At 34.1% G+C, this 27974-nt stretch overlaps 1 protein-coding gene across 2 annotated transcripts in view; it reads right to left on the reverse strand.

Annotated features, from left to right (window-relative positions):
• The window catches only part of LOC111060000 (carboxypeptidase Y), a 58333-nt gene that overhangs the window by 24671 nt on the left and 5688 nt on the right, over window positions 1-27974 (reverse strand). For both annotated transcript variants that reach the window (XM_039437388.1, XM_039437389.1), the window contains exon 2: window positions 10355-11401. In XM_039437388.1, coding sequence (XP_039293322.1) covers window positions 10355-11401 — 1047 coding nt within the window. The remainder of the gene's footprint in view (window positions 1-10354; window positions 11402-27974) is intronic.

A 27974-nucleotide genomic window follows, 5' to 3' on the forward strand; every position in this document is an offset into this window, starting at 1 on the left:
CTGGTAATACCTAGTTTGGTCACTTATAACGGTCGCATTAAACACGTTATGTATGTTGAGTACTGTAGGTACATTCTATCATGTAGGATAGGAGAGTACTGTACAGTGAACAATTATTATAAACAAGGATTTCTGGTATTGGGTGAGATTTGATGTTGTTACAATCACATTCGTTACTAGACTGATTTTTATATCGTATCATACAGAACTGAATGCAGTTCCAGAAAGATTAGAAACCTTTGTTTGTATCACCCGTGCTCTCAAGGGTCTGTCAAAAGCACAAATAGATTGAATTTAGTTGAAACACTAACTTATTGACATGGGCTGCTTTTAAATTAATAAAACAAAATAAATCTTATAGCACCCTTTATTCTTTAAAAAACTTTAAAATAGTTGAATAACTATACAAAATACATGTTCAACTATTTTAAAGTTTTTTAAAGAATAAAGGGTGCTATAAGTTTTATGAATTTAGTTGTATACTTGGATGCTGATATTGAAAGTATCAACAACTACATATCTGTTAAACCATCTTCGGTGAATTAAGAATCCTAATCCAGCATTTCAAGCTGTAATGATGTTTCAAGCTTATTAAAAATTTCAGATGTAATGAAGTGTCCATGTATTTTGTATCCCGTACAAGCCAATATTATTTTTACTTTCCTTGCCCTATTACCATAGGTAAGGAAAGTATTGCTTTCCGAAAAAAATTGAGGTACCCTAATTTCTAAATTTCTAGACGCTCCTTACACTATAAGGATCAGACACGAACAATTTCGATCAAATGCGATTCAAGATGGCGGCTAAAATGGCGAAAATGTTGTCAAAAACAGGGTTTTTCGCGATTTTCTCGAAAACGGCTCCAACGATTTTGATTAAAGTTATACCCAAAATAGTCATCGATAAGCTCTATCAACTGTCACAAGTCCTATATCTGTAAAAATTTCAGGAGCTCCGCCCCATCTATGCAAAGTTTGATTTTAGATTCTCAATTATCAGGCTTCAGATACAATTTAAACAAAAAATTTTGAGTGGGAAAGATTGAGCATGAGAATCTTTACAATTAATGTTCAGTAAGAATTTCACCTAAAATTAAAAATAAGTTCGAAATTCGAGAAAATGTGATTATCCAATTGCAAACTGTTGGCAACTGTAAAAGATTCACTATGAAGAGATAGCAGACCTCGTGTGTCTCCAGCGTTATTGCCCTGTCACCAGCTGGCTCAAATCTTTGAATAGTAGACTTGAGATGCGCGGGAACACTAGCGTCAGGTGATCAATTTTCATAACGGCAAGGAAAGTTGTGTGAGTGCGTTACACCAGATTTTTAAAAATTTAGAATATATTGATTATGGGAGAGGTATAGTTAATTCAACTTCCATAAATTGAAGAGCAGATATTATTGTAAACTTTCAAATTATATACTCTTCAAGTCTCAAGTACTTTTCAGATAGAAAATAAGATGATGAAGACGTAGCACCAAGTTATGAAGAAAATAATAAACTTAAAAATTGTGCACTTCCAAGTTACATTCATATACTTTCCAAGATGATTCTGGAACATTGCTTGCTCTTAGAACATGTTAAACTGATTTTAAGTGGAACTAATCACTGAATTTCATAAACGTGACATGCACTTCTGTTATGATTTCAATGTTGTCAGACAGGATCTTCCCCTGGACAATTTTACAGCCTCTTTCCCAATGGATATTCTTCAATGAACACTAAAAATATTTCTGTCCTTGGAGTCATCTAGATTTTAAAGATTGTATTTGTATACAGCAGTAATATTTCCACAAAAACGTCATAATAATTTGAAGTGAGCTGTCACTATTAAGTTTCTACTATGTAGTAACTTTAAAACAAACAGCCTCATTTCGTAACTGAAATTTCTTCACCCATTTCTTAGAATTTATCTTTCTCAGTTTCAACTCATAATAAAGTCCTTTGTTCCCGTAATATCCTCCAACTCTAGCTCTATTCTAGTGATGTTGGGTCAAATTTTATATGAAACATCTCAATTCAGTAACTGAAGAGTTTATTTCTCATTTTCATTCCTATCTCTGATACCATATCATAGTCATCTCGAGTTGAAGAAAGTTACTAAAAGCCAACTAGAGAAGGCTCTGTACAATTTTCAAGATTATTAGTTCCTTCATAACTCAGTTCTAAGTCTTTATAATCTTATTTTGATCCTCGGTTGCACAAAAGCCCGTTTAATTTCAGCCGTGATTAAATGCCACGATAACCAACTAGATAAGCATTCTTTTCTGGAAAGCCCTCTCTTCTGATTAGTTCTTGTTCAATCATGATTAAAATCTAATAGGTTTTTTTGTGCAACCGGGTCTGAATCTTCATCTATTTATTCTCGCCGTTTTATGCCCTTCATTCTATTTATAAGCTCTTGAATATTGCCAGCTATTAATTTCCGTTAGTTCTTCTTCATTTGCTTTCACTTTACATCTTCATCTAATTTGTTTATCTTCTTCTTCTTACAAACAAGGATTAGGCTTTAACCTGTTCTGACTCACATCAAGCCAATTATTCAAATAAACATAAAAAATCCTATTATTGCCACCGCTTGCGTGGTCTGCCAACATCTCTTTTGCCAACTGGCTGATAATTATAGACTTTAAATGGTATTCTTTCAGCTGACATTCTTTGAACATGCTCCCTCCATTGATACCGATTCTCCGTAACTCTTTCATTCATGCTGCAGATTTTCAATTCTTTCCTGATATCTTCATCCCTGAAATGATCTCTTCTGTCACATCCCTTGGTTCTTCGGAGAAATCTCATCTCGGCTGCCTGCACTCTACTTTCAAGTGGCTTCGTAGTAATTTGTTTATTCCTTGGATATCAACAGCTCTATCAAAAGTTGAAATTTTCATTGATTGTTGAAACTGAATCGAGTCATACAACTCCAGCCAATCACATTGCGTTAGAATTGGGAGTGAACCGAAACAAAATGGGTGCTTGTCTTTGATTGGCCACCTCTGTTTGACCTGGTAGATGACAGGTGAAATTCTTGAATTATTACTGATGGACTGACATTAAATCACTTGATAAAATCTGGTAGTTTGGTTCAATAGAGATTGATAAAGGTGTTGGAATCATAACAAATCTCACTTTCCCTTTGTTAACAAGAATCAATTATTCTTTTATAACAGATATAGGCCTACCAGGTATCTTGAATCAAAGCCATCCACTATAGAATGCGGTGGGAGGAGAAAATTGGCAAATATGTCGTCCTGTCATTTCTACCGACTTTATAACGTACATTCCACTATAATTAATTTCACAACTTAACCAATCACATACCTTAACTTCTTTAATTATTTCTATTTCTTCCACCATCAAATATTCAATTCATTCCATAAATCCATAAAATTATTAGAGCCATGGCATTTCATGAGTTTATGAGATAGAACTCAAAAAATCATAAGTTCATGATTGACTCCCTTAATTTCAAGTCTTTGGTCAGGAAATTAGACAATATTTCATAAAGTGGAGAAAACTCAACCTATTTTCTGAACTTTTTTAATGGATCAAAATTCAAAAACAGTTTTGGACTGTGCCTGTTGTTTCACAACTTAATCAATTACATACCTTAACTTCTTTAATTATTTCTATTTCTTCCACCATCAAATATTTAATTCATTCCATAAATCCATTAAATTCTTAGAGCCATGGAATTTCATGAGTTTATGAGATAGAACTCAAAAAATCATAAGTTCATGATTAATTCCCTTAATTTCAAGTCTTTGGTCAGAAAATTAGACAACATTTTATAAAGTGGAGAAAACTCAACCTATTTTCTGAACTATTTTAATGAATCAAAATTCAAAAATTGTTTTGGGCTGTGCGTGTTGTTTCTCTACTAAATCATCATCATCATCATCATCATCATCATCATCATCTTACAAGGATTAGGCTCTATTGGCCTGTACCGGCATCCATTTCTTCCTTGGTCTTCCTATGCCTCGCTTTCCTTCGGGTTTGTACTCCCATGCTAATATTGGGAGCCTATTGGATGGCATTCTGAATAAATGAGTAGACCAATTTTCCCGATATTTCTTCAGAATATCCAATAGCGGTTCTACATTCAATTCAGCTCTTATGTTCTCATTCCTTATTTTATCCAGTCTACTACAACCTTTGACCGCTCGTAAAAATCTCATTTCAGCAGCTTGTATACGAGATTCAGTTTGTCTGATTAAGATCCATGCCTCACTACCGTATGTTATTAACGGTATCGCCATTGTTTTGTAAAACTTCAGCTGGGTATCTTGTCTCGTTCGCCTTCCTATAGCTCGTCTTATAGTGCCACAGACCGCACTGAATCTCGCCACTTTTTCACCAACATCTTCATCCTTATCGAATGAAATGCGGCATCCCAAGTAGCTGAAGTCTCTCAATTGATCTAATGCTTGATTGTCTATCACGATTTTTGATCTGACTGGCCACTTTCCCCTGAATGCCATTATCTTGGATTTTTGAGGTGAGATTTTCATGCCAAAGTCCAACCCAATTTCGTTTAACTTGAAAATAGCATATCGTAGTTTATCTTCAGTGTTGAAAATGATTATTTAAAAAAATAATTTCATATCATTGAATCAATGGAAGAATAAAGAATAATCCCATTGTTTTATTAGAATAAACACATCATTCTACTCTTGTTACGGACCAATTACGCGTCTGTCACGCTGTATGACAGCATAAACAACCGAACAACAAGCTCCAGGTCTTCTTTGTTTTCATTGCACTCTTTTTTCACTCTAGGAGGTTACAGTGCAGTGGAGTTCAGTAGAGCAGGAAGGAAGTAGCGCGTGAAAAGAAAGAGAGAGAGTTGGAGAATGATGAATGAAAGGAAGGTTGATGATGATGCAATCAGTAGTGAGTAGAACAAGAGTGTGCGGTCATTGATGAATATTGAAGAGTGAAGATGATTCAACAGAGAGAGAGTGAGAGTGAGAAAATGTAGAGAAAGAGATAGAGAGAGTTATAAAGTTGAGTGACTGAGAGTTGTGAGTAAAACAAGTGCGAGATCAGTGAGTTGTAGAGTGAAGATGATATACAACATAGGAAGAGAGAGAGAGAGAGAGAGAGAGAGAGAGAATGACAGCGAAAGACAGAGATAGAATGATAGAGTTGAAGAGAATGAGTGAGTGAGAGAGAGAGCGGGTGAGAGAGAGGAGTTGAGTGAAGATGCTCCTTCGACGGCGTTGGGTAGATGATCTGCCAAACACGAATTCCTCTCAAGGTCGTTCTAGACACAGTACTAAACTGCGCTTCCTTCATTTCTCTTCAAAATTATTGAACCAGTTATTACATTGGAATCGCTTCATTGATTCGTAATCAAATCAAATCAAATCAATTTATTTTTCCACGTTGCATTACAAAAAAATGTAAAATTCATAAATTCAATTATAAATAGAATACATCAATTGAAATAGAAAATCATACATCATTACACTAATGCTAGTACATAGATGTCGTGGAATTCCCACAAGAAGACTATACGTCTGTGAATGGGGGAGAGTTCTTGCATGGAAATAGAGTAGCATGTATCTTTAACTGTGCTATGAACTATTAACTTTATGTTCTATACAACCTATATAAGTAAATGTAACTGCTGTTTATAGTTTATTCAAAAAAATACGTGATCAATAGCAGAGCAGAGTTGATTATAAATTTACAAGTGGGAGAGCAAGGGAACCTAAGACCAGCAATGAAGCGAAAAAGTTATATTTTAATTAAATTGAGCTGGTAAGTTATACTACATGTTGTACGGTGAATGGAGCAGTTCCTCAGTTCCAATCCAGCCTATGCCAAAAAGCCACTTGACCAACCTACTTTTATACACCACGTCGCTGCAATCCTCAGCCTCCCTGATGACGTCCGGCAAATTCCTATAGATAATTTGAGCTAGGTAGTATGGTGATTTGAGTTCTATTCCATGCATTAATCTAGGTGTTGAATATCCATGGTTGTTCCTGAGTCGTGTTTGATAATTGTGTTGAATATTAGCAAATAGGTTTATTTTATTTTTCCTTATATATGTGAGAATTGTTTTTATAAATAACTGTCTTAGATTGAGCACAGGGAAGTCCGAGAATAGCAGCAACGTGGGGTACCTGGATTTTTTTTTCAGGATAGTTTTCATTATTGTGCGTTGAGTGACGGCCAGCGGCTCCAGGCAAGCAGATGAAACACCTCCCCAAACTATTATTCCATACTGCAATATTGATTGGACATATGCATGGTAGATCCTCCTACACAATCTAATGTCTAGTACCTGGCTGAGCTGAGAGAGTCCATACAACATCCTTCTAAGCCTCTGTTTGACTCATTGAATATGGGGAACCCAACTCAAGTGATGGTCAAAAATAACCCCAAGATATTTGTATTGGTCAACTCTCATGATTGATCCACATGTACAGACTGAGGATTCTAAATCTGTACATGTATGCATTTTCACCTGGAACCTGGATCTGATTGGTTATTTTCTTAATATTTCCTTCTATACTAGCAGGTAACCCGTGATTCGCAAGGATCTATTTTGAAACTTGACAAACTGAAAACTTGAAGTCTTGAAAACTAATGTAATCTTAAAGAATTGAAAATAGACCTATAACAATCCTCGGTTAATTGAGAGCGTACAAGCAAAATTTCAAGTAAATCAGTCCAGTACGAGCCTGTGAAAATCAGAGTGATGTAAGTCATATCAACCTTCTTCTGAGAAATTGAAGGTTTTAGTAGAAGCTATTCCCTTAATTTCCAAGTGAGAAGGTGATGAATTTAATGTTTTCAGGGCCACAGGCATGTATTTTTCTCACTAATGACTATTGATTTGACCAAGAAAATAATCAATTAACATTTTTGTAGGTGTGTTAATTACATGCACCACTCTGAACACTATAATGAATATTTCTCACAATACCTTCTCTCTCTCTCTCTCTCTCTCTCTCTCTGGACAGTTCCTTGAACCATATGACTTACACCACTCTTCTAGTAATAGATTGATAGTTCTAGAACTCATAACTGGACTTAACTCGAAAATAAAAAAAAAATGACATATACCTCTCTGACTAGAGCAGTCTCTACTTCAGACGTGATGATGCGTCAAACATAATTTTCCTATCCTGTACGTGTATAAGCCAGTTCTTTCTTATTATTATAGTATAGATTATCTATTTCTTTTTAAAACACAGATATTCTTGATCCCAAAGTAATGATTATGATTTGTCATGGATTTCGACAATCTGATCAATGCATTCTTGATTTTTTATACCTATTCGTCAGGAATCCTTCATCTTATAAATATTTTTCTCAAATTAGATATTATTATTCTCTCAATTCCTATTCACCTAGTCAATCTTATAGACCTTGAAAAAATGAATTACTCAACATCCAATTCATAATCACGAATGGATGAATCACTCAATTTTTTCAACCTTCATTCAAGTTTATGGTATTGAAACTTCAGAAGAACGCTCTTCAACTGAGTGAGGCTATTGATATTTCTCAATGACTTTTAGGTGTTGAACGAATTTTTTAATGTTTTTTTGTACGATAATACTTCAATTTCAGAACAAAACTTTGTTCTTTGCTTGTTTATGATGAATCTTACTTTTTCAAGCGGACGATATTGTTTTCATAAGAAAATATTGCTTTCTCAACTCATAAGACTTTTTGATATGGTATTGAATATCAATATCTTTTCAAAGGTAATAAGATATGTGGCTCATTATACATTGTATAACTTCTCAACTCTTTGGATTATATCATTATTTCATATCAATACACGGATATCACTCTCTACATCACCACGTACTATATAATTATATGCTTATATGCTTATGCTTTTTCCAGGCATATTTTCCAGTTCAGCTACCAATAAAGTACACAAATAACAACAAATAGACAAAGCAATAAACACGTACTGTATTCCAGTAATTACAATCTGGTCTATAGATAATCAAAAAAACGGTTTGCGTAGTTAAAAATTGTATCAAAATTATTGTTTAATGTTGTCTTTCTACCTTTCAATCTACTCTCATCTCTTGGAAGCTATTGAAAATCTACAATATCCATTTGAGACTTGATTTCAAGAATGCTATTCCTTGAATTATTATAGAAATTGTTTCATTATATATAGAATTCTTCATTTTCCATTATATATGGAAAAACGACTTGAACTGTCTATTATTGTGTCGTGTCGTCTGATTGATCCACTCCTATCTCTCGAAAGCTATTAGTAATATTATTTATAATAGTTATTGGAAGATTGATCACGAGAAGACTGTATCACTCGTGTGATACTGTATGAATGTAATTAAGAAGGAATCAATCTGTACTGTTTATTACTGTTTTGTGTTGTTTCTATGGTTTTTTCTACTCTCATCTCTTAAAGCTACTAAAATTGTATAATTGTTATTGAAAAATTGATAAGGAGCAGATTATTCCTAGAATATCATTACACTTGCATGAGTCATCGTATGAATGTCATTTTGTAGGGATCGATCTAAACTGTCTTTTATTGTATTTTTAATTAATCTCCTCCCATCTCCTGGAAGCTACGTACTACAATTTTGAAATTGTTATTGGGGAACAAGTACTCCTTGGAAGTATTCATTGGGAGAGGAATATTCCTTGAATTATTATAGAACTTGTATCATTGAAATTTTGTAGGATCTACCTGAACTGTCTTTCATTGTGTTCTCATGCTAATTCATTTTGATTCATCTCTTGGAAGCTACCTACGTACAAGAAACTCAAAATCTTTATTGGAAAACAAGTAGTATTTCTTGAGAGAAGGCTATTCATTGAATAATTATAACACTTAGCATTATTCTATCGATGCAATTCAGTAGGAATTAACCCGATCTGCACTGGTCAGTATGCATCTGGTGTAGAAATATCTGTCAACCAACAAGTTGACCTACTAACACAAACTCGAACTGTGAGTGTGTTCTCTGCAGCGGTGCACCAATTAGAAAAGCTCTGGACCCGACAGACTACTTTCCATTATTGCCATTTAGTAAACGATCACGAGCTGTTCAAGATCAAACTGAGCTGACTGCCAAACAAACCAACTTGCAAGGTTTCGAGGTTCTATCAATCTGATTTGACCAGTAAAAACAGATCAAACATTTTGGTGAAGGTTGATCTTCGAAGGCTGTACTTATTTTCTTTTTGATTTTCTAATGTGCAATATTATATTTACAATTTGTTTCCTTCTGAAGCTTCCGAGGGAACTCTAAATGAATTTATGATATGATTACAATTTGTTTCCTTCTGAAGCTTCCGAGGGAACTCTCAATGAATTTATGAGTATTTGGTTACTATTTTGTCTCCTTATGATAAGAATAGACATTTTGAGGGTTTCTTGAGAAATGCAAGGTTTTTAATGTCTATGAATCTGATTTGACCAGTCAAAACAGATCAAACATTTTAGTGGAGGTTGATTTTCGAAGACTGTACTTATCTTTCTTTTCGATTTTCTAACTTGCAATATTATAGTTATTATTACAATTTGTTCCCTTCTGAATTTTCCGAGGAAACTGTCAATGAATTTATGAGTATTTGGTAACTATTTTGTCTCCTTATGATAAGAATAGACATTTTGGGGGTTTCTTGTGGAATGTTGAAGAATTTAAGTGTGTATTAGATAGTCTTCTTGTCCCTCCACCACAAGGGTGGGAATTTTAGGATTCTCTCATCAATAATCTTGTCAAGGAAAGAATTTAATTCGCTCTCATTGAGGGGGACATAATTTTGATGTTTGATGTAAATTAATAGTGATTGGAGAATGATCAAGTGAATGAATTATTTTTTCTTCTTCTTAGTGTGCCTGTCCGTTGTAAACGTTGGTGATCATTCAGGCTATTATTACTTTTTTGGTCGCTCTCTGGAGCAATTGAGTGTAGGCCTTTCCAAACCATGCAAATGAATGATTACTATGTTTGGAACGATGTTCTATCATGTATTACCATACATTGTTTCAGACATCCTAACCTGAAACAGGTTATCCTGTTTTAATGTTTTTCGTTGGACCGTATTTATTGAACCACATGTAGCTATGAATGAATTATATGGCAATAATGATGTACCGTATTAAAGCAGTTTATCATAAAAACTATAGGCAAAATGAACTAGCAGCAGCATTTCATAGCAGTAGGAAATTTACTAGAGATTGATAGTATTTGAAAATTATAAGAATGAATGATCACTCTCATGATGCTCATTATCATATTTTGGAGCATAGTTGGCGTATTGGAGAATGATTATGTGAATAAATGATTACTGGAAATTAATAGTAATTAAAATGTCGTAAATAAATGATTACTCACATGATGTTCATGATCGTAGTGCGGGGCATAGTTGGCGTATTCGGAGCCACTGTATCCTGTGTGATGGAAAGAGCTGGGCAGATGTGAGAGAGAGACAACAGGGTGAGGAGCACCTATGATCGGGAACTCGCCCTTGATCGGCGCAAGGGTGGGACCATCATGGTGAAGGTATGGTAGAGGAGTAGGGGTAGCCCCATGGGAAACATATGGGACAGGGGTTACCCCTTCATGGAGATGAGAAACGAATGGTGCAGGAGTCACTCCCTCATGATGGTGTAGGACTGGCAGAGGGGTTGGGGTGGCTGATTCGTGGTGCACGTATGGGAGAGGAGTGGGGGTGATTGCTCCATGGTGGTGAATGATAGGGGTAGGGCTGGGGAGAGGTGTGGTAGGTCCATGGAGGAGAGGGAGGTGTGTAGGTCCTGAGAGAGGGGTGGGTGTGACAAGGATGGCGTCGTGGTGTGCCTCGATACCGTGGTGTTCCAGATGGGGGGAACCATGGTGTTCAATGTGGGCGTTGATGTGGTGACCCTCCAGACCGTGGTGTTCCAAGCTGTGGTGTTCTGGGATGTGGTGGTGAACCTGTTCCAAACCGTGGTGTTCGGTGACATGATGAGGAACAATCTCCTCGTGGTGACTGTGTACCAACGGTGCTTTCTGAACCACAACATCATGTTCCTCGCTGTGGTAGGCCGGTTTATAGTAGGCTGCCAGAGGTATCTCGTTGTGGTGGTAGTCTGGGACACCGTGGTGAAGATAGGCAATGTCGTGGTGCGACGGTGACGCCACATAGAGCGATGGTGCATGGTGGGATGCGGCGGACACCACATGGTGGTGTGGTTCATGGTCGTGGTGTGTGGTTTCCTGGTGCATGCGTGCCATGGAGTAGCTTCCACCGTATCCATGCCCTGCCGCGTAGCCGGACCCATAGGGGCCTCCGTGACCGTGGGGAGGTGGGTGATGGATTTCCACGCCGTATCCGAACTGCTTGGTTGTAACTCCTGCTTCGCAAACCGCGAGCAAGGCTAATGCCAAGCTTAATGTCGTCTGCAAACAAACAAACAAAAACGTCTATTAATTTATTCATACATAAAAATTTGTAATTATTACCACTTAGAACAGAAATATATAGATTGGTACAAGAAAAATCATAACATGTGATTTTTAGTTAATTATTTATTTTTCAGTTGGAAAATATTATCTAAATAAATAAAATGCCGCAGCGCGCTTTCTCAGGTATGCATCCAGCTAAAGTTTGTCATGAGATGCATTAAACTATTTGGCGGTACGAAGTTTGCCGGGCCAGCTTACAATATTACTCAGCCCAGTAGTAATCGTCCACAAGTAACTGTGCAACAATTCAATTCAATTCAATTTATTTTTTATTCACGTATCATACAATTTTAACAACACAATTACAATTATAAAATGAATATTAGAACCCACATAGACTATACGTCCGTGTGTGGAACAGATATTTTAGTTATCAAGTACTGAAACTAGTATTTCATACTTCATATTTTATAACTCATTTGGGAAAGAATGCAATTGTTAGTACCGGACTAATCTTTTATTTATATACTTCTCTGCAACAAACATTATTCCATTATTATCGCATTATGCAACTGATTACTGCATCCTTGCAATGCAACTCACAAAACTGCATGTGCACCTCTCAACTAGTGGGTGAATCAAATGCATTATTTGTCAACATAGCCCCGTTATTCCGGAAGCCCACTCAACACACTGACCCCGTTAATCCGTACTCCGAGGTTTATTGCTGTTTGTTTCTAGGTTGGTTTTAAATTAGTCAATAAACTGGGCACCTTGCACCTGTTATTGCTACTAAAGCATGTTGCAACTGAGCCTACTCTATATCTATATTTATAAGGAGCACTTACAGTAATTTGTCATGTGATGTATATCTGTTTATATTATTTGTTTGTTGAGCGTCGCCTACTCTATATCTATATTTATATGGAGGACTTACTGTGAGTTGTTAAGTAATGTATAACTGTTTATATTATTTGTACAATATATCTCAACCTCTACTACTCTCTATCACCTTCACTCTCTCACTCTCGCTCTCTCTTTCTCTCTGTCTATCTGTCTCTAACTCTTTGGTAGAGAGTTAGTGGGAAGGATATTTTTAATATTCTTTCCGAAGAATGGACATTGATATGTCCAAAGCTCCGCCAATTTATGTAGATCCATAACAATATTATCTGTAGCTATTACCAATTGCTTTTTTCATATCATATGAAGTTCAAAAATCATTTTCTTAGTGTTTATTATGTAAATTCATCTATAATTTTGCTGTATTGTAAGCTATTGTATATAATGTTTGAGCCAGTATATATTGTAATCTACATAAATAAAGTACTAAATCAATCAATCCCTCTAAAGAGATAACCCGGTCATGTGTTGATGGGAAGGATATTATTTATATCCTTCTTAAAGAATCGACAATTATTTGTTGAAACACCGTTGATTTATGAAGTTACATTACAATTTTATATCATCGTAATTCTAATTGCATTTAATCCTTATCATCATTGATCAATTTTTCATACTTTGTAAAATTAGTTCATGCCAGTAATTATTGTAGCATACATGAATAAAGAAATCTAATCTATCTCTTTCTCTCTCTCTCCCTCACACACTCTCTCTCTCTCTCTCTCTCTCTTGGTAGAGAGTTAGTGGGGAGGATTTTTTAATATTCTTTCCGAAGAATGGACATTGATATGTCCAAAGCTCCGCCAATTTATGTAGATGCATAACAATATAATTATCTATAGTTATTATATTACAAATTGCTTCTTCATATCATATACAGTTCAAAAATTATTTTCTTAGTCTATATTATTATGTAAATTCATCTATAATTTTGCTGTATTGTAAGCTATTGTATATAAATGTTTGAGCCAGTATATATTGTAATCTACATAAATAAAGTACTAAATCAATCAATCCCTCTAAAGAGATAACCCGGTCATGTGTTGATGGGAAGGATATTATTTATATCTTCTTAAAGAATCGACAATTATTTGTTGAAACACCGTTGATTTATGAAGTTACATTACAATTTTATATCATCGTAATTCTAATTGCATTTAATCCTTATCATCATTGATCAATTTTTCATACTTTGTAAAATTAGTTCATGCCAGTAATTATTGTAGCATACATGAATAAAGAAATCTAATCTAATCTCTTTCTCTCTCTCTCCCTCACACACTCTCTCTCTCTCTCTCTCTCTCTTGGTAGAGAGTTAGTGGGGAGGATTTTTTTAATATTCTTTCCGAAGAATGGACATTGATATGTCCAAAGCTCCGCCAATTTATGTAGATGCATAACAATATAATTATCTATAGTTATTATATTACAAATTGCTTCTTCATATCATATACAGTTCAAAATTATTTTCTTAGTCTATATTATTATGTAAATTCATCTATAATTTTGCTGTATTGTAAGCTATTGTATATAAATGTATAAGCCAGTATATATTGTAATCTACATAAATAAAGTACTCAATCAATCAATCAATCAATCAATCAATCTCTTATTACTTACTTACTAATAAACTCATTGTATAAATAAGAAATCTAATCTAATCTCTTTCTCTCTCTCTCTCCCTCACACACTCTCTCTCTCTCTGGTTATTTGTTAACCCAAGAGAGAGAGAGAGAGTATAAATAAATCAATTTTAAAATTCTCTTTCATTATATATTATTGTATTTTGATTAAGAGTTCTATTTACTATATTAATTTTATGTAATCTATTTTTTCTGTTCTTATGTAAATTTGTCTTCTTTTGTAAAGGGTTGTGTGGCAGAGAGGGCCAGGAGTCCTAATTCCGCCCTAATAAAGGCATATAATCAATCAATCTCTCTCTCTCTCTCTCTTTATCTCTCTCTTTCTATGTCTCACAAATAGAGCACTTACTATAAGTTGCCATTACTGTAAATCCAATTCTATTATTTGTTTCTTCAGCCTCACCTACACTATATCTATACTATCTCTCTCTCTCACTATCTCTTTCTCACTCTCTCTCTCTATGTCTCAACCTCACCCCCTCTCTCTCCCTCCTTCTCACTCTCTCTCTGTCTCACTCTCTCTCTTTCTATCTCTCTCATATAAAACACCTACTATAAGCTACCATGCACTGTAAATCCAATTCTATTATTTGTTTCTTGAGCCTCGCCTACACTATATCTATACTTATTTATGGAGAACTTACTTCAAGTTATCATGTACTGTATATATCCTGTCTATATTATTTGTATTCCTGAGCCTCGCCTACTCTATATCTATACTTATATGGAGCACTCAGTATAAGCTGTCATGTGATGTATATCTATTTATATGACTTGCCTAGGAAAAGTCCTTGTGAATGTCGTTTAATCGCGAAATCCGGTCTGGACAATACGTCTTGTTTATGATCTGTTTTTCCGACTATTACTCATGTTCGCTAGTCAATTATTCCAGTTCTAATTTTGTTTATTGTATTGATTGTACATTATCGAAATCTGAAGTTATTCAAGTATAGATTGTAGTGCTGGAGGTCAGTAGTTTTGTTTATTGTCTTGCTAAAAATTCATTGAAACTTTGTAAGTGGAACTATCTGGATCCAGTCAAGCTATTTTATGTATTTAAATACTTGAGTCCATTATTCAAGGAGATCAAAGCCACTCATATTGCCTTAGAACGCCTCTTATCGATTATTTTGATTCTGATTTTCTCACGTATAGATCATAATTGATCTAAAATTAGAATTATTCAAGTATGAATACTGTTGAGCTTGAGGCTAAATTATCTGTTTTTCGTTTATTGTCTCCATGAAAACCTATTGATAGGTTTTGTTGTACGATTTATAGAAATCCTATTATATCAAGAGAGCAATTTCTGTATAAATCTGGTTATTTTCATATATGGCTATTTTTATGTCTGGTTATTTATGTTTTACGGATCTCGAAAACTGCTCTAACGATTTTCACGAAATTTGGAACATAGTAGGTTCATGATATAAAGATTCGATTGCACTAGGTCTCATACTTTAGAAAATTCGATGAACGACATTAAAAGGATAATTCATCCTTGGAAAACAGATGATAATTATTTCGTCGTTTCTCGATAACAGAAAATGCGTGTGCCTGTGTGGGAGAGAGACAGAATTATTTCCAGCTATGTAATCATAATCAATCAACGAGAAATTTTATCTAGCTAGACAATTTTTAATCGATTTGATCAACATAATCTGATTTGTTGACATGACATGATAATCCTCCTAAACTGGAGTATATCATAATAATTTTGAAAGTTGATCATTATTTGACAATTTCAAGTGATTAGTGAGTGTTATTTTGTTATTCAATTTAGTTTTTATATAATCTAAATTATATTTTTTTTGTTTTCAAATGTTTGAACAGAAAATTGAACCTGAATTCAAGTGTATGGAACATAACCTACTTTCTGGACTATTCATAGTGTATAAATCAAAATTCGGGAAAACCCGTTTTGGGCTGTGCCTGTTAGTACTTCCCCAATCATTTTGAAAAATTGTGTTCGGTTTATCAAAAATCAATAAATAAATAACGAGTGAAGCTCGGTGCCCCAATATTGATGCTAGTTATTGATTGTGTGAATGTTAGTGATCTTTATATTATTTAGTATAAATTCGATTATTTGTTCATTATACCTGATTTCTTCATAACTTCCTGTTGAATAAATTTTTTCCATAGATGTTTCATGGATTTTTTAATAGAATTACCCCAGTTTCACCAACTTCTAATGCCATTCTACAATATTGTTTTCGCAAATAGAATATTTTTCTCCTATTCAACCACTATTCCTAAATTCATTGAAAATCTCATGAATCCATTTCGAGAGAATATTGTTTTAGTATATAAGTACTTGATAATATATTGGAGTGATAAGGATATCAATGATATATCAATGAACATGAAACCTTTATGCTTCATGATCAGAATGAATTAAAGAATCGTTGCTGTAACTTATTTCTTATTTGCGATTAATTCTATTATTATTCTTGATGAAATAAAGGGAATAATTAGCTTATACACGTAGGGGATAGGAAATTCACGAATGACGCATCATCACGTCTCAACTAATCAACTGATTTACCTCAAAATTTGCATGTTGATTCTTAATTTACCGAGGATGGTAGCAGACCTATTTTAAATTCTTCAAGATTCTAGTAGGCAAAGTTTTATTTATTTATTTATCACATTGTGCACAAATACTTAACAAGAGGAAAGGCACAACAGGCTCATGCCCAAAACTGTCCCATTTCCATTTTATACTATACTGTCCAAATCAAAATGTTGGTTATGTCACTTTCACTTTTCAAAATACAATTTACGCTCTTCAGTACTCAGATAAACGAGCAAATTTTGAATCAAATAGATACTATTAGAGTCTAAAAACAAGAAATCTAGAACAGTAACTTAATAATCATTCAAAAAGTATAATTTTTTTTTAATAAGAATTGCGAAGCACGGGCTATCTGCTAGTGATCTAATCAGATCAAATAAATTCTCAAGTGTTCAATGTTGGTACAAATGAATCCAGCCTTATCATAACATCGAACTCTACTAGTAGTTCTGTGAACAGTAGACCTCACGCAGTATTCTCATCCACAAGTACTTGATTGAAACTATAGACATTATGGAAATACATCAATTAATTATTATTGACTGGCTTCTCCACACATCTGTGTAATCACTTGTCAGCTGATTTATGATGGATAATTCTATAGTCTGATTTTTACTCTAATATTGGCGTATGAAGGAGGCTCCTTTTTCCTTTTATATTATCCTTGAAATGCAAAATTTCCAAAAACCTTGTATATTCGTCGACGCGCAATTTAAAAAGGAACATACCTGTCAAATTTTATGAAAATCTATTACCGCGTTTCGCTGTAAATGCGCAATATATAAAAATTTAAACATTAAAAGAAATGCCAAACCTTCGAGTTTAATCTTAGACCTCACTTCGCTCGGTCAATAATTGATTATCCCAACTAACTTCTCAAAATCTCACTGGTCCAACTGCAACTCAACTAACAAATCGAAATCTAAGTTTTCAAATCGTAACAAATAATCTTGATGAAATGTAATCCAATTTCTTGAAATTTATAATTTCATTTCACAACTAATTCTCATTCATCAACCCGGAAGTAATGCAGTTACTTATAACCACACCGAAAGGTCAAAAATATTACCGACAACAATACAGTTTCCATAATGCCACCTTTCCAGGTTCGCGACTATTCCGTGGCCTATATCCACCGATTATCATTGTCTTCGTCGAACTAATTTCTGTCCTTCGCTGACCCAATAAAAAACTCTAGATTTACTACCTTCACCGCTCGGCAACTTGGAAACACTCCGTGTCAAATTGGTCTAAACTTTCGCTCTCCAGTAATAAAACCAAGGCTGCAACACCTGGTTTACCCTTCGCCAACGAAAATGCATTTCAAACCACCTATAAATGAATTATTTATACGGACACTACCGGATTGTTGGGAAATAATCGACCGGCAATAAACAACGGGTAAGATTTGATTGCTGTAAAACATGGAGCCGGGATGTTGATTCGTATCTTTATAACGATTTCTGATGGAATTATTGTTGGTTTGAGTGGAAGGTTGGTATCTTAGTAACGACTTCAGATGATAGTTGGTTGATATAGTGAGGTCCACGTTATAATGGCAGTGGAGAAAGATAAGGGAACAACGTTGCCGATCCTCTGTCTTGTCAATGAGCCATATGAATAAAGTTGAGCATTTGCTTATACTTCTAAAATATGGAGCATTTGCTTCATTTTCTATGAATAAACGTGAGCAAAACCTTTTGCTCATGCTCATCAAAAAAATAGTTTGAGCATTTGCTCAAAAGTAAAAGCTTTTGCTCAAAATTGTATGAATAAACTAGAGCATTTGCTCAACTTTTGAAGCAATTGCTTCAAAAAAGGTCAGTCTAGTCTAGAACAGCTTATCACCTTTTGCTCATAGTAAAATGGCTCAACTAATCCGTATGAGGAAGAGGAAACTATACCAGATACGATCACAACCGATAGTTGAGAACTATAAAACTCTTATTAGATTCAACCATGTTATATATCACCATTATCCCTACAAAAGTATGAATACAAAAGATAGCTACCTGTTATAAAGATAGCCATCACAAAATAGGAGATAGGCATTTAAGAAGATGAGAGTGTAGACGATTATAAGAAGGCTATTATAAGAAATAAGAATATGCTGAAGATTATTATAGAGATGACATTTTTTCACGCTATTAAAGTATTTCAAAATTCTAAACTCAAATAACCTAAAACTCTATTCATAAATCTAAATCTAACTAAAACTCAACTACTCTGAATCCAACTTCCATCTAAATCTAAATCTATCTAAAACTCAACTACTCTGAATCTAACTTCCATCTAAATCTAAATCTAACAGAAACTCAACTACTCTGTATCCAACTTCCATCTAAATCTAAATATAACTAAAACTCAACTACTCTGAATCCAACTTCCATCTAAATCTAAATATAACTAAAACTCAACTACTCTGAATCCAACTTCTAAAAACCTTACGATAAATTTCTGTCCAAACTCATCCATCATTCAATGAGATCTATTAATCTGTTTCCCAACTAATATTCTCCCATCAACCCTAAAATAATTATATCATTCAATTTCACAACTAATTCTCATTCATCAACCCGGAAGTAATGCAGTTACTTATAACCACACCGAAAGGTCAAAAATATTACCGACAACAATACAGTTTCCATAATGCCACCTTACCAGGTTCGCGACTATTCCGTGGCCTATATCCACCGATTATCATTGTCTTCGTCGAACTAATTTCTGTCCTTCGCTGACCCAATAAAAAACTCTAGATTTACTACCTTCACCGCGCGGCAACTTAGAAACACTCCGTGTCAAATTGGTCTAAACTTTCGCTCTGCAGTAATAAAATCAAGGCTGCAACACCTGGCGTACCCTTCGCCAACGAAAATGCATTTCAAACCACCTATAAATGAATTATTTATACGGACACCACCGGATTGTTGGGAAATAATCGACCGGCAATAAACAACGGGTAAGATTTGATTGCTGTAAAACATGGAGCCGGGATGTTGATTCGTATCTTTATAACGATTTCTGATGGAATAATTATTGTTGGTTTGAGTGGAAGGTTGGTATCTTAGTAACGACTTCAGATGATAGTTGGTTGATATAGTGAGGTCCACGTTATAATGGCAGTGGAGAAAAATAAGGGAACAACATTGCCGATCCTCTGTCTTGTCAATGCCTTCTATAGATGGAAGCTGATACAGGTTTATTGATGTAATATTAACTGTTCATTCTCTTTTAAATTAATCAACTATATTTTATCAAGCTAGATAAATTATATTTTTCAATAATTTCATAGTTAATTTTTATAATAATGAAATATTTTGTTGAATAATGATCATATGCTGATAGTGAATTTTGTGATTTTTCTGGCTTCAAATTTATCAAGTTTTTGAATATTTTTCAATTCATTAATGCATTTTCAAGTGTAATAATAATTTGTTTCATCTTTCTGATCAACCGAGATACAAATTTCTTAGTATAATGTATATTTGGACTGTAAATTTTTGTGATCTTTATAAAATTGTTTTCATAACCTCATTTGAACTATTTTTATTAAAATTAGGGAGAGGAGCAGTTTTGGGTTTATCCTGTTGATTCTCTCCCAATCATTAATTTGATGTTGTGATTAAGGAATGTAATAAATATAATGTAAATGTAATAATCAATAATTCTACATTGTTTGAAAGACGATTTGGCAACAGATCGAAACTAGAAAGAAATAGCGCTATTCGTTTTGTTGAATGATAGACAAGGATATAGTGAGGTCCACGTTATAATGGCAGTGTTTGATTACAAATGATATTCATTTATTCGTGGACTGAATCACAAATCATGTAAATATGATTAGGAAGGAACAACAGGCTTGGCCCAAATCTATTCCATTCCCAAATTTCGATAAATTGATAAAATGTCCAAAAAATGGGTTATGTTTCTACTGTAAAAAGTTCAAGTTCAATTTTCGTCCAAAAATATATATAAGCTAAACATTTTGAATTTAGAGAACACCAAACTATATTTAAATATAACACTTAATTATCACTTCATATTGAATTAATCAAGTTATTTTATAAAATTCTGAACCCAAAAATACACACAACTTCTTCTCATATTGCTATCCTCGTCTATTATCCTACAAAGCGGATAGCGCTATCTCTTTCTAGCTTTGCTCTGTTGCCAGATCGGTTTCAACAATGTAGAAATATAACTAACAGAATATTTAATCTTGGTTATGAAAATTCATTATGAAATCATTAAAAAATGTAATTTCTTGCTCAATAAAATATAATAGATTATTTTAAACGAGAATGAACCATTAATATTACATCAATAAACCTGTATCAGCTACCGTCTACAGAAGGCATTGATGAGACAGAGGATCGGCAACGTTGTTCTGCTATTTTCCTCCACTGCCATTATAACGTGGACCTCACTATATCCTTGTCTATCCTTCAACAAAGCTGATAGCGCTATCTCTCTCTCGCTTTGTTCTGTTGCCAGATCGGTTTTTAACAATGTAGAATTAATAATTAATTAACAAAATATTTCATTTCAATTATAAAAATTGATCATGAAATCATTGAAAAATATGATTTCTTGCTCAATAAAATATGATTGATTATTTTAAACGAGAATGAACCATTAATAATACATCAATAAACCTGTATTAGCTACCGTCTACAGAAGGCATTAGATAAGACAGAGGATCGGCAATGTTGATCTGCTATCTTTCTTCACTGCCATTATAACGTGGACCTCACTATAGTACACGGCTACAAACGAACAAAGTCCCAAAAGTAAAAAGTTCCAGTATTCCATTTTCAAAGTTTGAAGTCGCTTAAATGCCTTAAAACAGGGCAACGTTGTTCTCCTATCTTTCTCCACTGCCATTATAACGTAGACCTCACTATAGTTGTTGAGTATAATTCCTGTAGAAAGAACAAAGCTCTTTATCCGTTCTTTTTTCTGTGGTAGAATGTTCGTACCTTAATGACGACTTCGGATGAAATTCTTGGTTGATAGAAGGTAAGAGAAACAAAGAAAGAACTGAAAGTTCACCTTGAATTAAATACGGTAACGCCACATCCGTTTGATGCTAGCTACCTGTCTTTTATTCATCAATGGTTTTGATGATGACCGACGCTGTGAAATCTGGTTGAATGACACTCGTAGTAAATGATCACGATGCAAATGGGAAATGATCGGAAATGACCTTGAATTAGACGCGAAGAATGTTTGTAGAATTTCGAATCAGTTGATAGATTTCGGCTAAACAAAGTGACTGGAATCAATAATTGATCGATTTAGGGATTGATAGATTGTAGGGTTGGTGAGAGAATATTTAGTTTGAGAATAGAATGATATATTTTGTTGAATGATAGCTTTCGGCTAAACAAAGAGACTGGAATCGATAATTGATCGATTTAGGAAATGATAGATGTTAGGGTTGGTGAGAGAATATTAGTTGGGGAATAGAATGATAGATTTCGTTGAATTTAAGGCTGTCAAATAAAGAAAGTAACTGGAATCAATTGATAAATTTGGGAAATGATAGATGTTGGGTTGGTGAGAGAATTTTTAGTTTGAGAATAGAATGATAGATTTCATTGGATGATAGCTTTTGCTAAACAAAGAAGCTGAATCAATAGTTGATAGATTTAGGAAATGATAGATTTTAGGGTTGGTAAGAGAATATTAGTGGGGAAATAGAATGATAGCTTTCAACTGAACAAAGTGACTGAGATCAATAATTGATACATTTAGGAAATGATAGATGTTACTCTTGGTGAGAGAATATTATTTGGGGAATACAGTAGTATGATAGATTTTGTTGAATGATAGCTTTTGCTGAACAAAGTAACTGGAATCGATTAATAGATTCAGGAAATGATACAGTTTAGGGTTGGTGAGAGGATATTATTTTAGTTTGAGAATAGAATGATAGATTTCGTTGAATGATAGTTTTCGGCTAAACAAAGTAACTGGAATCAATAATTGATAGATTTAGGAATTGATAGATGTTCGGGTTGGTGAGAGAATATTAGTTAACACTATTACCGAAACCCTATTTTTATAACGCCAACCGAAACCCTGGGCCTGTGAGACCACCATAGTAAAGTAATGCATTTTCCAGCGTTTTTGTTAAGTAATGTTCATAAATATTGCTCTAGAATACTCACAAGAATGTAGGATAGTAAAAACAATGCTTTTTATAAAAACTGTAATTTTATTTAATTATAAAAAACAAGAACATTATAAGAAGTTATTGTAGAATAAGAGACTAATACTTGAATCCTTGCTTGTATAAACAAAATCTGTTTTAACTTTGAACTTAAATTGAATAATTTCGTGTAATAAATGCAATAAATATGGGTAAAATAAAATTAATAGCCAAACCCAATCTTAAAAGATACTAGGAATAACATATGGAAAACCGTACTCCAAACAACGTTAACCGAAACCCTGGGCTTCTCAGACCGGCACGTTTTTGACAATTCACCCATCAAGGTCAAGACACTGAAGGGAACTGAACAAACAATGGTTATCTTCAGGGATACTTTTGAGTCAGTGACTCGAGTGACCCAGAGCCGAACAAAATGGCGGCTGACCCGGGGCAGACTAGTGATCCCATGGAACGACAACCAGACATCGACCGGTCGATGCTGTTTGGCGCGTACTTTTGAATATTCGGATGGCGCGAATATTTGAATAAAACACACACACATACACTGGTGTGACACTAAAAGTAAGTTGTTTTGCAAAACAAACATGGCTCATGCTGTAATAAATGAGTTTATTCTAGGAGAATTGGATAAGGAACAGAATAACAATAATAATAATTATTATGATGCACCAAACATTGTAGGGCCAGTTGCTGCGGTTGTTGTGGAGGAATTGGGAAATCCTTTAAGGGTTTTCAATGAATTATTCCAACAGGAATGTAATAATACGAGACCTCACAACTTGGGTTATTTTGAAATTATAATATCACTTTATAATATGAGTGAGTTTAAAAGCCATTTTAGAATGTCTTAGCAAACCATGCAGATAAAAGATTCCATACTATTATCATCAGAATCTTTCCACTGAATTTTGTAAACATGGTTAATGTAGCATTATTCTATTCAGGTCACCTACTGAGAACATACCAAGTGGGTCGCGGTGTAGATTTTGGATTCTTGTTTAATAATCATTATATATTATAGGACTATATTTTTTGGCGTCATCAAAGAGACCACTGGACTAGTCTTCATTGAATGAAAATAATACCATTTTCCCTAGAAATATATTTTGGCTGCTTTTAAATTGTATAAAAATGAAAGAAAAACTTATTTACTTTCGACATTTGAAAAGAACCAAAATGAGTTTAGAAATAGAGCCAACATTACATTTTCTAAACCAAATTTTTATAAAAACATTTTGAGAGACTAGTTTCTGTTGTTGCAACATTTCTCTCAAGTTGTTACTCATCTCAAGTAACTGGTTTGTTATTTTATTCGAAATTGACTATATCATTTTTTATGATGGAATCAGTGCTGTAGACTATTTCAAATTATTATCATTTATTTCCAATGACCAGGCATTCCTGGATAGATCGATCACGTCTTCAGTTATAGGATGGTCATAGTTGACTAGACCCAACTATAGGCCCGCCACAACGTAGACCCACGCTAATCCATGAAAAGCAACCCACGCCGTGGGATGTTTTGTAAACCATTGCTAAGCTTCTCCAGACATCTGTGTAATACATGCAATGAATAATCCACTTGTCAGCTGATTGATTATGAATAATTCTATAGCAATGGTTTACAAAACATCCCACGGCGTGGGTTGCTTTTCGTGGATTAGAGTGGGTCTACTTTGCGGCGGGCCATATGAGCGTATAATAGAGGTACTGTAAGATATAGGCCATACGAAAAACCAAACATGGTGTATTTCAAATCGAAAATTGGTGGATTGTTTGTTTTTTTTTATTAAATTCCAATTTTACAAAGATTTACATCAACATTTTTAGGTGCTCTTAGAAGTTATAGGAAGGAGAATTAATCAGCCTGCAAATATAAAAATACCTCTTGAGGAGAAAATACTTTTTACAGTTTGGATGTTGAGCAAACCAGAGACATTCTTAGCTGCTGATGACAGATATAATTTTTCTCAAAGTACTGCTCATAGAACATTCTATGAGATAGTGGATGTCATTGCAGCTTCAGTAGATGAACATGGTCGACACCCTTGCAGCAACAAAAGTCATCTGATGTAATTAATAATAATAGCCTTTACCAACTTCATAACTTGTGCTTGCTACATAAGAACTTCCTTTAATACAAGATTATCACCGGGTTGCACAACGGTCTGTTAACTTTTAATCCCAAATAAATTTCACTTTTGTTGCATCAGTAGTCCACACATGACCCTCTGTGGTGACTTCTGTAACATAAAGAAAACAATGATATTAAAACACCATTAAGTAGTGAACATGATTGACTTCCATAAGGTAGGTCTACTAAGCATTATGTTATAATTACAAGTAGTGCAGTCTATATACAGTGGTGCTTGCAAAATACATTGTAGTTCTTAATTTTCAATATGTTATAAATCACTCTCAAACAGGCTGTATCAGTGCCACTTTTTTGAAGTTGTCTTTTGAAGGAAACTTCAAGCTTGGCTACAAAATCTTACAGAAGCTTGATTAAATTACACCGGAAGAGTAGCTCAAATTATGTTATAATCACATATAACATAGAAGAAACGCGTCTATAGTGAGGTCACGTTATATTGGCAGTAGAGTAATATAGAAGAACAACGTTGCCGATTCTCTGCCTTTTATAGCTGATACCAGTATATCTTATGTAACTGTTCATTCTTCTTTAGAACAATCAATTTATTGTACTCATCAAGTGAATTTACTTTTCAATAAATAATACACTTGCATAATTAGATTGAAAATTTTGTTAATAATTAACAATTATTGATCATATTTCAACATTGTAAAAAATCTGGCAAAAGGATAGCAACACCAATGTTAATCAAATACTGACTATCCTAGGAGAAATTAAAGGTTACAAATTTTCCTAAACATTTTATTCGTCTCACAGTTTTAGAGATTTCTCTATACTGTAAGTCTTCTATGTTTTTCTCTGTATCTTCTTTAGTATTGACGAAAAGACAGACTTCTTTCAATTGTGGAGTAGCTTGGTTTAAGTTTTCAAAATGCAATGGGTTTAAAGCTGCATATTATACACCAAAGTTTTCACAGATTCTTCTATAAAAAAGTTGTTGATTATCTTTAAAAATTTGCTGTTCTCAAACAATGTAGAGCAACAAGAGCTGTCAAAATTTTCGCTAAGAAAGCATAGTCTGCATGGACTTGTAATGAAGGAAAATTTTGTTGGCAACTTTCTCAGTGTTTAGAATGTATGGAAAACAAAAATCATGTTAGATAGAGGGATTTTTACAAGTTGAGGAAGCAATTTTGCTGTAATTTTAACATATTGCCATAATTTGTTGAAAACTTTGAATGACAACTCTAATGTAAAAGCTCCAAGTTTTTAGCTTGGCATAAATTATCACAGTATCTACAAAAAATAGCAGCAGAATATGGTGAAATTATTTATACCAATGTGACTACTATCACTAATCGTTATTACGGTATGTGATAGAAATTATATTATAAGAGGATTGCATGAAAGCGCCTTACCTACTGCTAAACCAGCCATCTCGATGTGGCCATAGTTTTGTTTCAGATAGGACTGGAAGAAGTCCAAGCTGCCTGTAAAACAAAAATCATAAAGTTTCAGTACTTGAGCTATTAAATTTAAATTAAAATCAATCTTTATGAAATGCAGAGGACCTGCATAGCAAATAAAATTATTCTTATAGAAAGCAAGAGATAATTTTTATAATCTTTATAATGCATAGGCCTATTCCATAGAATAACAAACTTTTTAATGAAATGAAAATGAGTGAAGTTTATTAGGTTTAAGTTTATGTTTAACCGATTAAGTATTCTGAAATTTGATAATGAAATTCTATTTATTTTTTAATAAATTATGCCATAAACAAAATACGAATAGGTATTGAGGTTAAACAGCTATGAAAATCTAAGAAGTAGCCAAAATCAAAAGTAAATATTTCAATGCTATTTAAATGGATCAATAACTTTCATGACCACACAGAATAATATTAACAAAATATTTTATTATTCACAATTTCCTTGATGAACACTAAAAAGCCTACTGTAACAGTTTTGGATACCGTAAATCACGTCATGAGCACAAATATATTTTAATATAATAGTTATACTAAACTAATAATATTGTCAAAAATGCAATTAATAAACTTACCAGCCAATAATGTGTGAATTTCCTCCTTTCCAATTATTTTATAAAATATGCCTTCAAAAACAAACTCATGTTTGTATTCGTAATAATCCTCCATATTTGCATTTAGTTGTGTTGTTTACTTGACTGCAGACCAGAGCATTGCAGACGACGCGAAACTTTCAACCAATAGGAGCGCTCCGATTCCGGGTGACTCGAGCTAGAACTTCGTAGCCCGTACTATTTGGTCGGGTCACGATTCCTGACCCGGGCTAGAAAAATCAAAGATGGCGACCGGGTGATGAACTGTCAAAAGCTCCCATGAAACGCGGGTCACCTAGCTCGAGTCACTCGAGTCATTGGAGCAGTGTATCCCTGAAGACGCTCAATATGTCACCGAGTTGGGGAGGGGATTGAAGGAAGGTATTGGGGGGATGGGACGTGACCGTTGAGCAGTGTTGCCAATATAGGTTAACAAAAATTCCCTTGGGCCTGTCAGACCGGGGTTTCGGTTAGAGTGTTAAGAGATAGAATGATAGATTTTGTTGAATGTAAGGCGTTCGGCTAAACAAAGTAAATGAATCAATTTGTAGGTTTCATTCAAAAATAGCTGGAAAGATAGATCTCGTTGAATGTGATGCTTTCAAATGAACAAATTGACTGGAATCGATTGATCGCTTCAGGAATTGATAGATTTTAGGATTGATGAGAGATATTGGTTGGGAAATATTATGATAAATTTTGTTGGATGTAGCTTTCGGCTAAACAAAGTAACTGGAATCGATTAATAGATCTAGGAAATGATAGATTTTAGGGTTGGTGAGAGAATAGATAATAGATTTCGTTGAATGATAGCTTTCGACTAAACAAAGTAACTGCAATCAATTGATAGATTCAGGATATGGTAGATTTCAGGGCTGGTGAGAGAGTATTAGCATTTTGAAAGGATAAGCGTGAGCGAAGATGCCTCCATTGGTGTTGAACCATGTTTGTGATTTTTGAAATAAAAATCTGGTGTGGCGCACTCACACAACTTTCCTTGCCGTTATGAAAATTTATCACATGACTCTAGTTTTCCCGCCCAATTCAAGTCCACTATTTAAAGATCTAAGCCAGCTGGTGACAGGACT

The sequence above is a fragment of the Nilaparvata lugens genome, chromosome 11 (genome assembly GCF_014356525.2).
Source record: "Nilaparvata lugens isolate BPH chromosome 11, ASM1435652v1, whole genome shotgun sequence".
Lineage (NCBI taxonomy): Eukaryota > Metazoa > Arthropoda > Insecta > Hemiptera > Delphacidae > Nilaparvata > Nilaparvata lugens.